General features: G+C 37.8%; 1 protein-coding gene across 2 annotated transcripts in view; it reads right to left on the bottom strand.

Annotated features, from left to right (window-relative positions):
* The window catches only part of LOC105476470 (nicotinamide N-methyltransferase), a 57,052-nt gene that overhangs the window by 18,240 nt on the left and 24,846 nt on the right, over nucleotides 1-13,966 (bottom strand). The window contains exons 3-4 of one of the 2 annotated variants that reach the window (XM_011732448.3): nucleotides 4,258-4,541; nucleotides 2,797-3,004 (exon numbers count right to left, since the gene is read on the bottom strand). In XM_011732448.3, the coding sequence (XP_011730750.1) occupies nucleotides 2,797-3,004; nucleotides 4,258-4,411 (362 nt within the window). In that variant the 5' untranslated portion in view covers nucleotides 4,412-4,541. Of the gene's footprint in view, nucleotides 1-2,796; nucleotides 3,005-4,257; nucleotides 4,616-13,966 lie in introns of those variants that run through there. The other variant, XM_024791074.2, reaches the window with a different exon arrangement.

Raw genomic sequence — 13,966 nt, 5'->3', positions numbered from 1 at the left:
ATATTAGAGGCTGCCCACCACACCATGCAAAACAGCAAGCACAGGAAGGCTGATGTAGCTATATTAACATCAGAAAAAGGAGACTTCAAGACAAATACATTACTGGAAATAAAGGGAGATATTTCACAATGGTAAAATGGTCAGTTCATCAAGAAGACATAACAATCTAAAAATGTATATAACAGAGCTAAAAACAAGTGTCAAAATGCATAAAGCAAACGTTGACAGAACTACAGGGAGCAAAGGATAAATCAACAATCATAGTTTGAGATATGAACACCTCTCTCTCAGTAATTGACAGAGAGAGTAAACAAAACGTCAGTAAGGATGTAGAGCATTTGAACAATACTATCAACTGCCTGATTTAATTGATATCTATAGAAAGTATACCTACAACTGAACAATATACACTCTTTTCAATGTAGAAAGCACATAGAACATTTACTGAGATAGACCATATGCAGAGCCACAAAATAAATCTCTGACTACAACAAAATTTAATTTGAAAGCAATAACAATAGGATATCTAGAAAAACCCCAATACTTTGGAAATTAAGCAGTATAATTCTAAATAATTCGCAGTCAAAAAAGAAATTACAAAGGAAATGAGACAGTATGCTGAATTTGAAAATAATAAAAACACCACATACAAGAATCATGAGATGCAGTTAAAACAGTGCTAAAGGAAATTTGCAGCATTAAATGCCTACGTTAGAAGAAAGAGATATGTGAAATAAATGGTATAAGTTTCCAACTTAAGAAGCTAAAAGAAGAATTAAAAACAAGAAATTTTAGAAAGCTAGAAAAAAATTAAAACAAACTAGAAAAGAATTAAAATTAAAATAAGTAGAAGAAAGAAAATTATCAAAAATAAAAGCAGAAACCAATGAAATAGAAAATGGACAGACAATAGAGAAAAATTAACAAAGCCAAACTTTGGTTCTTGGAAAAGATTAATAAAATGATCAATCTGTAGAAAGGTTGATCAAGACAAAAGAAAGAAAACAAGACAAATTACCAACATCAAGAATGAAAGAGAGATCACTACAGATCCTACAGACATAACGAAGTATTAAAAGGATATTGTAAAAAAAAAAAAAAAGTCAATAAAGTTCACAACCAAGATGAAAATGACAAACTTCTTGAAAAATACCACTTACCAAAACAGACCAAAGAAGAAACAGAAAATCCAAGTAACCTTAAAGAAATACTATTTTTAATAAAGTCTTCTCTCACACAAACCTTTCAGATTCCCCTGGCTTCACTGGTAAATGCTATCAATCATTTCAGAAGGAAATTATACCAATAATACTCAAAGTCTTTCAGAAAAGAGAAGAGGGGAAATCACTCCCAACTCATTTTATGACTCCAGCATCATGCTGATATCAAAATTTGTGAAGCACACTAGAAGAAAATTATAGCTCAATATCCCTCATAAATACAGATGCAAAAATCCTTAACAGAAAATTAGAAAACCACATCCAGCAACACATAAGAAGAATAATACTTCATGACCAAGCAGTTTATGCCACTTTGGTGTAACATTAAAAATCATCCAGTGTAATTCATATTTTCAGAATACAGGAGGAAAATCATATAACCATCTTGATAAATGCAAACACATTTTGACAAAATTCAACATTTGATTAAAATTTCAAAAAAGCTAGGAATGCAGAACTTAGCCTGATAAAGAATACGAAAAACCAATAGTTAATATACTTAATGATAAATCATTGAACATTTTTTCTCCTAGAATATGGAACAAGGCACAGAGGTCTGCTGTCATCATTTCTATTCAATATTGTATTGAAAGATTTTGCAAACATAATAAGGGCAGAAAAATAAATAAAAGTGTAAAGTTGGAATAGAAGAACAAAATCTATTTTTATGTGCAGATACTATAATCGCATACATTTGTCTTTTTATGCAGTTTGCAAAGAAGTCTGTGGGGTCTCAGCAATATGCATAGCAGTACAGAAATGTTGCTCCAGGAGCGAATGATCAGTTGGGGAACAGACTGGAGATTGTCAGACAATCAGCAAAAGATGGAGATGCATAAGGACATGAGAAAGACAATGAATCGCAGACGTGGCTACCTCTGGCTAATAGGCTATTGCCAATTTCCCGCGTTGGAAGAAATTAAAATTTACATGAACAAATGAGATTCATTTGCATAAATTTATTTGTAGATGTGGTAGAGTAAGATCTTGACCATTAGTTGTGAGCATATAAAGTCTACTTTCATGGATGGTGATTAATAAATTCTTCTCAAATAATTCCTTTATGTTGCTTACCTCAGTTTAAAAACCTAGTCAGCTTTTGGTTGTATCTGGTGATGTCAGCATTAGCCACACTCACAGCCAAGTTCTGTAGGCTTGGATGGCTACAACAGCATGACAGTGAGGTGAGGGACAAGCCCTGACATCCAAAAGCTGCTGGTGAGAAGCTGGGTTAGCCTTTTACTTGTAGCTGTCCTAAACCTAGGTCCCAAGGTACTTGACTGCACACTGCTCTTGTCCCTACGGGCCTGGAAAGTTTGGGGGTTTACTCCTCTTTGCTCAGTATCCATTTCTTCCACCCTCTCCCTGTGTCTTCTGTTATTCTGGTGCACACACACACATGTACATACACAAATTTATAAACACGCACACACAGGCCTATCTCATCTCTCTTGCTCTCGCTCTCTCGTTATCATTCATTCTCCATTTGGATTTCTCTTTGGTCCCTAACTGTTGCTTTTGCCAACCATCACTCAGGTACCTTCGAAAGCCAAGAAGTAGACACCAGTTTCTCTACCTGTTCCCTTCAAGATCACACACATAGGTCACCACTGGGGACCAGTCAAAGGCCTCTGGCTCTTTCTTCAGCCACTTCTCCAGCTCCTGCAGGTTCTGGTCTGAGTAGTCAGTGACGATGATCTCCTTAAAGGATTCACAAGCAGAAAGGAGCTGATAGATAGTGGGGCCAGAGCCGATGTCAATCAGCAGGTCTCCCTTCACACCATCTGGGTTAGCGGGAGGAACAAAGAAGAGAAGTCAGGCATCTCGTGGCAGTGGGCAGAGTCAAATTTACATTGTCTTCCCTGGGACTGTGCTGATGATCCTCAAAGACAGACGACTACTGTTCACAACTTTTCCCTCAAAATGTTTTTTTAAAACATCTTTTCTGGGCCAGGCACAGTGGCTCATGCCTATAGTCCCAGGACTCTGGAAAGCCAAGGCAGGAGGATCACTTGAGGCCTGGAGGATGAGACCAGCCTGGACAACGTAGTGAGACCTCATCTCCACAAAAAGTTTTAAAAATTAGCTGGGCCTGGTGGGGTGCACCTGAAGACCTAGTTATTGGAGAGGCTGAGGCAGAAGGATCCCTTGAGTCCAGGAGTTCAAGACTATGATGAGCTGTGATCACATCCCTGTACTCCATCCAGCCTCAGCAACAGAGTGAGACCTACATCTCCAAAAAATATTAAAAATTAAAAATAAAAATCCCATATTTTCCCAAAATCCCTGTAATTTACATCATAGTGACAAAGAAAAAACAAATATCAAAAACACTAAAAATGTCTCACTTGAATTTTAAATAAAGCCCATCAGTTTGAAAAACCTCAAACATTAATACAATTTAAAGTAAAAAAGAAAAAGAAATCTTTTCATTTTTTATTCCCCAATCCAGGGTGAGGCATGTTGCCAGGAATTTTAAGGTCTAGGAGAACGTAAAAAAGATCTACTTCTGGTGTACAGACTGAACACCAGATCCAGAAAGGCTGTTGCACGAAGAATGTAAAAACTATTAAGCAATACTTTCAAGGAAAGTTAATTTTTAAAAAATAAAATTGAGTTTATATAATGTATTTCTCCAAAAAGCACCAGTTCTTCATATATTGGGAGGTCTTTATCTCACGTATATTCACAGCATTCCCTTGAGTTAGGATCAGAAAAGGTACTGTTTTAGAATTTCCACTTAAGTGGCCCTTTGAGGCTAAAAGTCTCCCTCAAGTCGCCTAGCAAATCAAGGTAGATTCAGGACAGCACTCCGGCCCTCTAGTTTCCTTTCGCATGACTAAGTGAGACAGTGGATACAAAAGCACTTTGTAAACTGTGGAATCGCTACACCAATATTCGTTTTTATCCTAGTTAAATAAATGGGGATGCCAAAAGGGCTGTGACACAACAATGATAGACACAAAACCCAGTCATGCCCTGAGACTCTATCTATAGGACTCATGTTAGTGGGGAGACATGTGGACAACAGACTTACCTAGGCAGAATATCTTGAAAAGATTTTCCAGAAGGTGCTTAAGAATCTGGCTTTCTGCAGAGTGCCTAGACCCAAACTTATAATATTTTTCTAGGTAATCCCGAGGGTTAAAATGCCTTAGATAAGTGTCCTTGGAGGTGAAGCCTGATTCCATTGTGTGTCACTTCTGTGCCACTGGAGTGCTGCCCTCCTTCTGTCTCCTCCAGAGGCCAGGGAGTCACCCTGCAGAAGTTGTCTTCCTGGGTCTCAGGCTATCAGCATTTCTTCCGTCAGTTCAGCCCTTCCTTTAGAACAGATGTTTGGTTAAACACTAACAGAGAAATAGACCACAAATGTTCTGGCTGTTCTGGGAAGTGATGAAATTCCTGGAGAAGGAAGCCTAGGAGAACGGGGGTGGAGGATATGGTAGAGGGAGGGCCATGAGCTGTATGCAATGCTTGCCCAAGGGGTGAAGGCCGGCCACCAGGGATTGTAGACCAGAGGGAGCACTTGGGCTCGTCAGGAAAATTATTTAATGCATAAGACCCCAAAGTTCAGAGAGACAGGACATCCCCTAACAAGCACCATCATTCTTCTTGGTCTTGCCATGATTCCCCCAGGAAAACGGGTCACAAAGAATGGTTTAAATTCAAACATGTAAAAGAAAGGGGAAAAAAAAAAAAGAGGGGAAAGATGAGGATAGGAAATGTATTCAGGGCTAAGGAATGTTGGCTGAAGAAGGAGTCTCAGATGAAGTCTGGAAAGAGTAATTTTAAAAGCCTGGATAAGGCTTTGTAAAGTCTAGTCCAGCCAAACATCCTTCATGCCCAGACCCCCTATCCATCCCTGCCCTAGGCTACTGCAGCTTCACCCACCACTGCCATGACCCAGTGTCTGGCAAGTACCTCCTCCCTAAGCCTCCCCACTCCTTTCAGTCAATCCAAATCCTGACAGTTCTTTCAAAGTTAACTTTACGTCCTTTAAGAATTCTTTAAGGCTGGGTGCGGTGGCTCACGTCTGTAATCCCAGCACTTTGGGAGGCCAAGGCGGACGGATCACGAGTTCAGGAGATCAAGACCATCCTGGCTAACATGGTAAAACCCCGTCTCTACTAACAATACAAAAAATTAGGCAGGTGTGGTGGCGGGCACCTGTAGTCTCAGCTACTTGGGAAGCTGAGGCAGGAGAATGGTGTGAAGCGGGGAGGCAGAGCTTGCAGTGAGCTGAGATGGCACCATTGCACTCCAGCCTGGGCGACAGAACGAGACTCTGTCTCAAAAAAAAAAAAAAAAAAAAAGAATTATTTAAATCCCCTTTTCTGAATTCACTTTGAGAAAGAGTAGGGGTGGGGCTTGATTTCAGCTCACTTCCCACGAAAGCATTCTTTCATGCGTTCCCACTGATCACAAAACCCACACCACTACCTCACTGACAACATGTCCACTAGTCATCCTTTTACTTAATTCCAGGAACTGGCCTTAGGAGATAACCAATGTTGCAGGGTGTCCCACCTCGGGAAGGTATGCTGAGCAATTGATTGGCAGCCTTGTTGCCACTGGCCAGACCACCAGGTGGCCCATTCCTCAAGATAACCATTGCAACCAGGTAATGCTGACCTGCATACCCTACTCCTCATGTGCTTTGCCCAGCAGCACACCCTACCTCTGACGTCAATTCCTGCACTTTGCCTAATAAAAATTCCCTAGCGGTTCTTTTCAAGGAGTCAGCAAGCCAGATAATTCTCTCTCTCTTTTGTTGTTTCCTATATGCCAGGGCATAAGTTCCAGTAAAGCGTGTTTGGGAAGACTATTGGCCTTGTGTCAATTTCTATATACTGAGAGCCAAAAAAACCCATGGTCAGTGACATTGTGGCCTTAGAATTTGTTCTACCCAGCCAGGCACTTGGTTTTTGGTTTTTTTTTTTTTTTTTTTTTTTTTTTTCTGTTTTCTTTTCTCTCTCTCTGTCTCTCTTTTTTTTTTTTTTTTTTTTTTTTGGTTGCTATTTATTTTTCTTTTTAAAAACCTTTTGTGGGTACATAGTAGGTGTATATATTTATGGGTTACATGAGATATTCTGATAGAGGCCTGCAATACAAAATAATCACATCAGGGTAAATAGGGTATCCACCACTTCAAGCATGTACTTTTTTGGGTTACAAACAACCCAATTATACTTGTTTAGTTATTTTTGAAGGTACAATTAAATTATTTTTCACTATATTCACCCTGTTGTCCTAGCAAATACTAGGTCTTATTCAATCTTTCTAACTTTTTCTTCTTTTTTCTTTTTTTTTTTTTGAGATGGAGTCTCACTCTGTCACCCAGGCTGGAGTGCAGTGACAGGATCTCAGCTCACTACAACCTTCACCTCTTGGATTCCAGTGATTTTCCTGCCTCAGCCTCTTGAGCAGCTGGGACTACAGGTGCGCACCATCACGCCCAGCTAATTTTTATATTTTTAGTAGAGACGGGGTTTCATCATGTTGGCCAGGCTGGTCTTGAACTCCTCAGGTGATCCACCCACCTCGGCCTCCCAAACTGCTGGAATTACAGGCATGAGCCACTGCGCCTGGCCTCCAACTATTTTTTATACCTGTTAATGATCCCCACATCCCACCAACCCAGCTCACTACCCTTCCCATCCTCTTGTAACCATCCTTCTACTCTATATGTCTATGAGTTCAATTATTTTAATTTTTAGTTCCCACAAATAAGTGAGAACATGCAAAGTCTGTCTTTCTGTGCCTGGTTTATTTCACTCAACATTATGACCTCCAGTTCCATAATAACAGGATCTAATTCTTCTTTATGACTGAATAGTACTCCATTATGTGTATGTACCACATTGTCTTTATCCATTCATGTGCTGATGGACACTTCGAGTACTTCCAAATCTTGGCTATTGTGAACAGTGCTGCAATAAACATGGGAGTGCTGATAGCTCTTGGATATACTGATTTCCTTTCCTTTGGGTATATACCTAGCAGTGGGATTGCTGCGTCATATGGTAGCTCTATGTTTAATTTTTTGAGGAACATCCAAACTGTTCTCCATAGTGGTTGTACTAATTTACATTCCAACCAACAGTGTACAAAGGTTCCCTTTTCTCCATATCCTTGCCAGCATTTGTTATTGTCTGTCTTTTGGAAAAAGTCATTTTAACTGAGGTGAGATCATATCTGGTAGTTTTGATTTGCATTTCTCTGATGATCAGTGATGTTGAGCACCTTTTCATATACCTGTTTGCCATTTATATGTCTTCTTTTGAGAAATGTCTATTCAGTTCTTTCGCCCATTTTTAAATCAGATTATTAGATATTTTACTGTGGAGTTGTTTGAGCTCCCTATATATTCTGTTTATTAATCCCTCATCAAGTGGTAGCTTGCAAATATCTTCTCTCATTCTTTGAGTTGTCTTTCACTTCGTTGACTGTTTCCTTTGCTGAAGCACTTGATTTTGTGTTGGCACATATTTGTTCTCAGTTTTGTCTGTGTCAATGTTTCTTCTTACACTAAATTTTACATATATGATAAACTAAGTCACCAACTCATTTAGCTCAAGGACTATTAATCAGTTCTCTTTGTATCCTCTATTCTACATCATGGGTTGGTCCACCTAGTAGGTGTTCAAAACATTGGTTGATTAATTGACTGTTGTCATATTGCACCAAATGCAGTGGTATCCAATATTCCATGGATGATAACTTAGCAAGGACCCATTTGGTTACAAGGCACAGAAACTCACTCGAAGAATCTCAAGTTAAAAAGATAATTGTTAATAGAATAATATAATGGAAACAAATTTTAGGTATCTAACTGGGCCTCAAGAAACAAAAAATCGTTATTTAGTTTATGTATCTTTCTTTATTTTTCTCTACTTCATGTTGCTTCTGTAAAAGGTCTATGGGCCCTATTCTCTGCAAACATTTGCTCATCCACTGCACACAGCTCCATTCTGGCAATTCCAAATGGTAACCTCTGCCCTTGAACTTAGATCACTCATTGATCCTGCTCACTGAGTGTGTTGGGGTGGGGAAGGGGAGTAAAGGAAACCTGTGTAGTATTAAGATTGCCCATTGCAAGAAGTTACATGTGGCAGGCAAATTGTCTCAGATTATTGCAACTGTTGTATCTTCAAATGTCAATTCACAGACTTAGGAGGTGTAGAATGGAAGCAGGGTGTCTTTGTGGACTGACCCGAGGCACTGCTGCTGGAACACAGACACTCCCTGCTTCTGCTGACTGCCCTAGTAATGGAGCACAGCAGGAGGCATCCAGAAAGTCCAAAGACATAAGGTGTTATCCCGGTTTGCCACTAGCAATTTGTAAAATGGACAGCTGGAAAAACTAACTTTGGAGACTCTTAAGCCTCAGTTTTGGTAAGTAAAATGGACTTAACAGTACTTATTTTACTATTCAATCTGAGGTATTGAGGAATTTCAGTGAGAGCTTTCCTTACGTTGAATGCTTACCTTGGGAAATGTGCCCCATTCCCACTCATGGGTCAATTTACCAGGGAATTTTAGACATAGTGGTGATATAGCATATATGGGGCCTTGATATTGTACTCCTTTCCCCTCACTCTATTATTAATTTTTTCTACCCTCTCCAGAAGTTTCCAAGATTTACAGTCAGAATCAGATTTTTTATTATAGATAGGAATCTGTTTCCTTATAATGACCCTCTACCCACCCTTACATAAATGTTTGTAATGAGAAAATAAATGCACATATAAGGGAAGAAACAAAGGGTGAGAAGGAAGGCAAGAAGAAAGAAAAACATGTTATTTCCATATTGTCTGGGTATTTGGTTCACTGGTGGCCGTTCTTCCCACATGGTCTGCTGGTAAAGAATTTGGTTCATCACCCCAGGCTATGACCTCATGAGAAAACAGTACTACAATACTTAGTGTACAAAAAATCAATGTAATGGGGCATTCTCCTAGAAAATACCACACTCTAGACTCCAGAGGTGCTAGATCAAATTCATCGCTAGAAAATACTATACAAACCAAAAGTATAAACACCAGCATTGCTTATGTTGGTCAGGAAAAAAGATTCCACATATTGACATATCATGTTCCAGTAATATGTCTGGCTAACTCTCAATATATATCCTTTTCCTGAAAGCCTAAAATATTAAAAAGCTAAAAATGCTGATATATAGATATACAATACCATGTATACCATATTAGCAGTAGAGGAGTTTGACAGAATGATATATGTAATTGAATAGAATATTTGTAAATAGGAAGATACGCTAAAAAATTATCCAAAATGTAACAGAGGGCAAAAGAGAAATAGAAAAAGTGAAAGAGAAAGCTAAGCGACATCAAGCATAGAGGAGAAAGATCTGCTATATGTCAGACTTGAGTTCCCGAGAGAAAAGATAGATCAAATGGACTAGAATAATATTTAAACAGATAAAGACAGAGAATTTTCCAGAACTGATGATAAATACTGTATCAGAATCCAGTCAGCAGACAGAAACCACCTTAAACTTGAGTCAGAAATTATTAATACAAAATTTAGCATAAAGAATTGACTAAGTAAAAAGTAGTTAACAGCTAAGAGAGTAAAGGTGGACTCTGGGGTGTAACAGAGGTGGCAAATGCAGAAAATCACCAGGCTGACAGAACAAGGAAACCAGAGGAAACTTAGAAACTTAGAGGACAAGTCCACAGAACCAAGCATCAAAAAGCTCTGATGAGAAAGCACAGCTGCTGCAGGAATGCTGGACACCTGAGGAACCCAAGGAACGCCACTGCAGAGATAAGCCATGCATTGAGCCAAGAGCTGCATGAAGACAACCATTGCCAAGATTGCTCACAGGATCATAGCCCACAACCAGACCTCAGAAAAAAAACAAAAAACAAAAAACAAACAAACAAAAAAACAGGACATGGTAAGTCCCTTCCTCCTCCTCAAGCCTTGCATGTCCCTCCAGAATCTCTCATTGGTGGAACCTAACATAGAGGCACTGGCAAAGGAAAGTTGTGTGTGCAAAATCCAATTTGTAAATCTGTCCAATTTGCAATTGGAGGATAGGCTAAAAGAAATTATGCAAAATGTAGCAGAGGGAGAAAGGGAAGTGGAAAAAATAAAAGAGAAAAGCTAAGAGACATAGACTAGCTTTCACACCACAGAATACAAAAGGGTGGGTTGGAGCTATGAAGCAATGTATTAAGAACCGACACAGACATCAATGCACAGAATCCAAAATAGGTAGCATTTATTGAGCACTTACGTGTGCAAGTACTGTTCTATATGTGCTTTACACATATTAACTCATTTAATCATTGTAACAGTCTAGGAAGGACTACATTTAGAAGTCCAGTGAGTCATAAGCAAAATATTTGAAAAGCAATTCCTTCCTAGACATTTTACTGATAAAAAAACTGCAACACCAAAGACTACAAACGATGTTAAAAACATCTAGAAAAAAAATACAAGTGATAGTTACACTAATAGCTGACTTTGCAGGACTAGGAAGCATGCTAGAAGACATGAGAATGATATTGTAAATGTGCTAAAACAAAGTAACTGTCAACTTAGAATTGAATTCTACAACCAGAAAAAGTCTTTGAAAAATTGGGACAAAATAAAGTAGCAGGCAAAACTAAAAGCTTGCCACTAGTACATCCTCTCTAAAGGAAATTCTAAATGATGAATTTCAGACAGAAGGAATGTGAACCCCAGTGGAAGGTCTGAAATGCAAGAAGGAATGAAGAATTAACTGAGAAGGCCAACATATGGGTGATTCTAATAGACATAAAAAAATAATGCCATGTGTGGTTAAAAATAAGTAAGATGGAATTAAAGTGGCTGAGCCCTAGTTTTCCACATTAATCCACCCTGCATCAGCTTGCTTGCTTTCTCTGCCTCACTTCCCCATTTCCTCACTGGCGCTTAGTGGGATCCAAAATAAAATACTTACACTCCAATTTTAGACACCACAAAATAATATAATCAAAGTGTATTAACTTCCAAATTAGTAGAGCAGGAGAACTAGAATGACAAAATACTGTCCATTCGAAGGAAAGCAAGAATGGAGAGAAAAAGAAACAGCTCTTGAAGGACAAATACAAAGTATAAAATAAGAAGATATTTGGTGGAGGATTAAAAACAGACATCAGCCTCAGTTAAAATATATATTACATGAACAGCAGGATTAACCAACTTGATTTAATGGACATATACAATATACTGCACCCAAACACCCACTGCCATGATTTGCATGTTTGTTCCCCATCAAATTCATATGTTAAAATCCTAATGCTCAACATGGTAGTATTAGGAGGTGGGGTCTTTTGGGAGGTGGTAGATCATGAAGGTAGAGCCCTCATGAATGGAATCAGTGCCCTTATGAAATAGGCCCAAGAGAGCTCATTCACCCTTTCGCCACATGAGGACACAGTGAGAACGTGCTATCTATGAAGAAGGAAACAGGTGCCCTCACCAGACACTGAATCTGTTGGTGCCTCGGATCTTGTACTTCTCCGCCTCCAGAACTATGAGAATCAAATCTCTGTTGTTTATAAGCCACCTAGTTTACGGCATTTTGTTAGAGCATCCCAAATGGCCTAAGACACATATTTATTTCAGGAATACATAGGCCCCTAATAAATTCCTATATACTAGCCCATAAAGCAAGCCTCAACATGTTTCAAAGGGCTAAATGATATAGGACATGCTATTTGACCAATGCATTTAAGTTAAAAGTAAAAAATAAAAGATAACTAAAACACCCTTATTTGTTTGGAAATAAACACACCAACAAACAACCTACGGGTCAAAGAAGAAATCATAATGGAAATTATAAAATATTTCTAGCTGAGTAGTAATAAAAATATTACATATCAAAATTCATGGGTTGCAGCTAAGGCAGGATTTAAAGGGAACACTAGTCCTCAAATATGCATACTAGTAAAGAAGAAAAACTGAAAGTTAATGAGCTAAGGAAGTTAAGAAAGTAGCATCAAAATAGACAAAAGTAGAAAGAAGAGAATTCTGCAGAGCAGAAAAGCTAAGAATTAATAGGGAGACTCAACAGGCCCAAAAGTTGGTTCTCTGAAAAGATGAATACAATTAACAAATTTCTAGCTAGAATGATCAAGGCAAAAAAGAGAGAAGGCTCATATACCCAGTGTCAGGAATAAAAAGGGGAACCTCATGGCAGATGCTGCAGACATTTAAAAGATAATAACAAGATATTAGGAATAACTTTATGCCTATGTATTGAAACATTAAACTTAGAAGTTTCCAAATAAATATATAACACATATAAAATCTGAATTGCCTTGTAACCATTAAAGAATTTAAATGGAAAATTATTTTCATACAAAATCTTCAAGGCAGATGGCTTTGCCAGTGAATTCTACCACATATTCAAGTAATCAGTAATTCTAATCTTACACAAACTCAGAGAATAAAAAAAGAGAAAATACCCCTCAACTAATTTTATAAATCTAGCTAACGCCTAATACCAGGGTTACTTATGAGAAGAAAAAAATTGCAAGCTAAAAATCACCCATGAGCATGAGTATAAAAATCCTGAACAAGTTATTGTCTGGTCAATAAAGTAGCAAATATGTATTTGGTGCTTACTATTTTTCAGGAACTGCTTTAAGCATTTTGGACATATTTAAAAACTTTACAGTAGTTTTGTGAGTTAGGGGCTATTATTATGCCCATTTCAGCATATGAGAAAATCAAGGCACAAAGATGTAACTTCCCAGGTCACGTGCTAGACAGTGGTATAACCAGCTTTCAGACCTAGGCAGTCTAATACAAGAGCCTAGTTTTCTAGTAGCTATACGATGGCCAAGGTGAGTTTTTCCCAAGAATACAAAGTGACTTAACATTCAAAATTCAATTAATACAAATCATCACATGTACATGTTAAAGTAAAAATACTTTCTGATCCATTCAACAGATGCAGAAAAAAAAAGAAAAAGCTTAAATTCTATATCCATTCACAACAAAAACAATTCTTGCCAAACTGGGAATAGAACAAGGCTTCCTTAATCAGATAAAGATAACCTACAAAAACCTCAACCAACATCACTCTTCCTGATGACCCATTTACAAGCTTTCCTTTCAAGTTGAACAGACACAAAAATGCTAACAAATACCAATTTCATTCAACATCCTGGACAGTACAGTAAAGTTTAAAAAAAGTTAAAAGTGTAAGTATTGAGGAGGAAAAAGAAAAAACTGTTATTATTAGCAGAAAACATGATGATATAGAGAGAGAATGAAAAATAATCTACAAGTAAATTATGACAATTAATATAAGAGTTTAGCAAAATATCTGGATGTGAAATCAACATAAACATTAAATTCATTTCTAATCAGCAACAATGAAATTTAAAACAGACATTGTCCACAAATAGCATTGAAAAATATGAAGTACCTAAGAATAAATCCAGCAAACTATGTATAAGACATTAATGGAGAAAATAATAAAATTTTATTGAAAGACATTAAAGAAGACCTAAATAAATGGAGAAATACACCACTTCATGGATGGGGAGACTCCACATGGTAAAGATGTCATTTGTCTCTAAATGGATTTATTGACTCAGTAAAATCCCAATTAAAATCCCAATAGTTTTCGGTGAAACTTGACAAGCTGGCTCTAAAATTTACATGACAGTGCCAAGGGCCAAGAGTAGCTACTCTTAAAGAAGAAAAATAAGGTGGGAGGACTTGCTCTACCAGATATAAAT

Source organism: Macaca nemestrina, chromosome 12 (assembly GCF_043159975.1).
Source record: "Macaca nemestrina isolate mMacNem1 chromosome 12, mMacNem.hap1, whole genome shotgun sequence".
NCBI classification, from domain to species: domain Eukaryota; kingdom Metazoa; phylum Chordata; class Mammalia; order Primates; family Cercopithecidae; genus Macaca; species Macaca nemestrina.
Note: the sequence above shows the minus strand (reverse complement) of the source record. Positions and strands in the feature narration are given on the sequence as shown.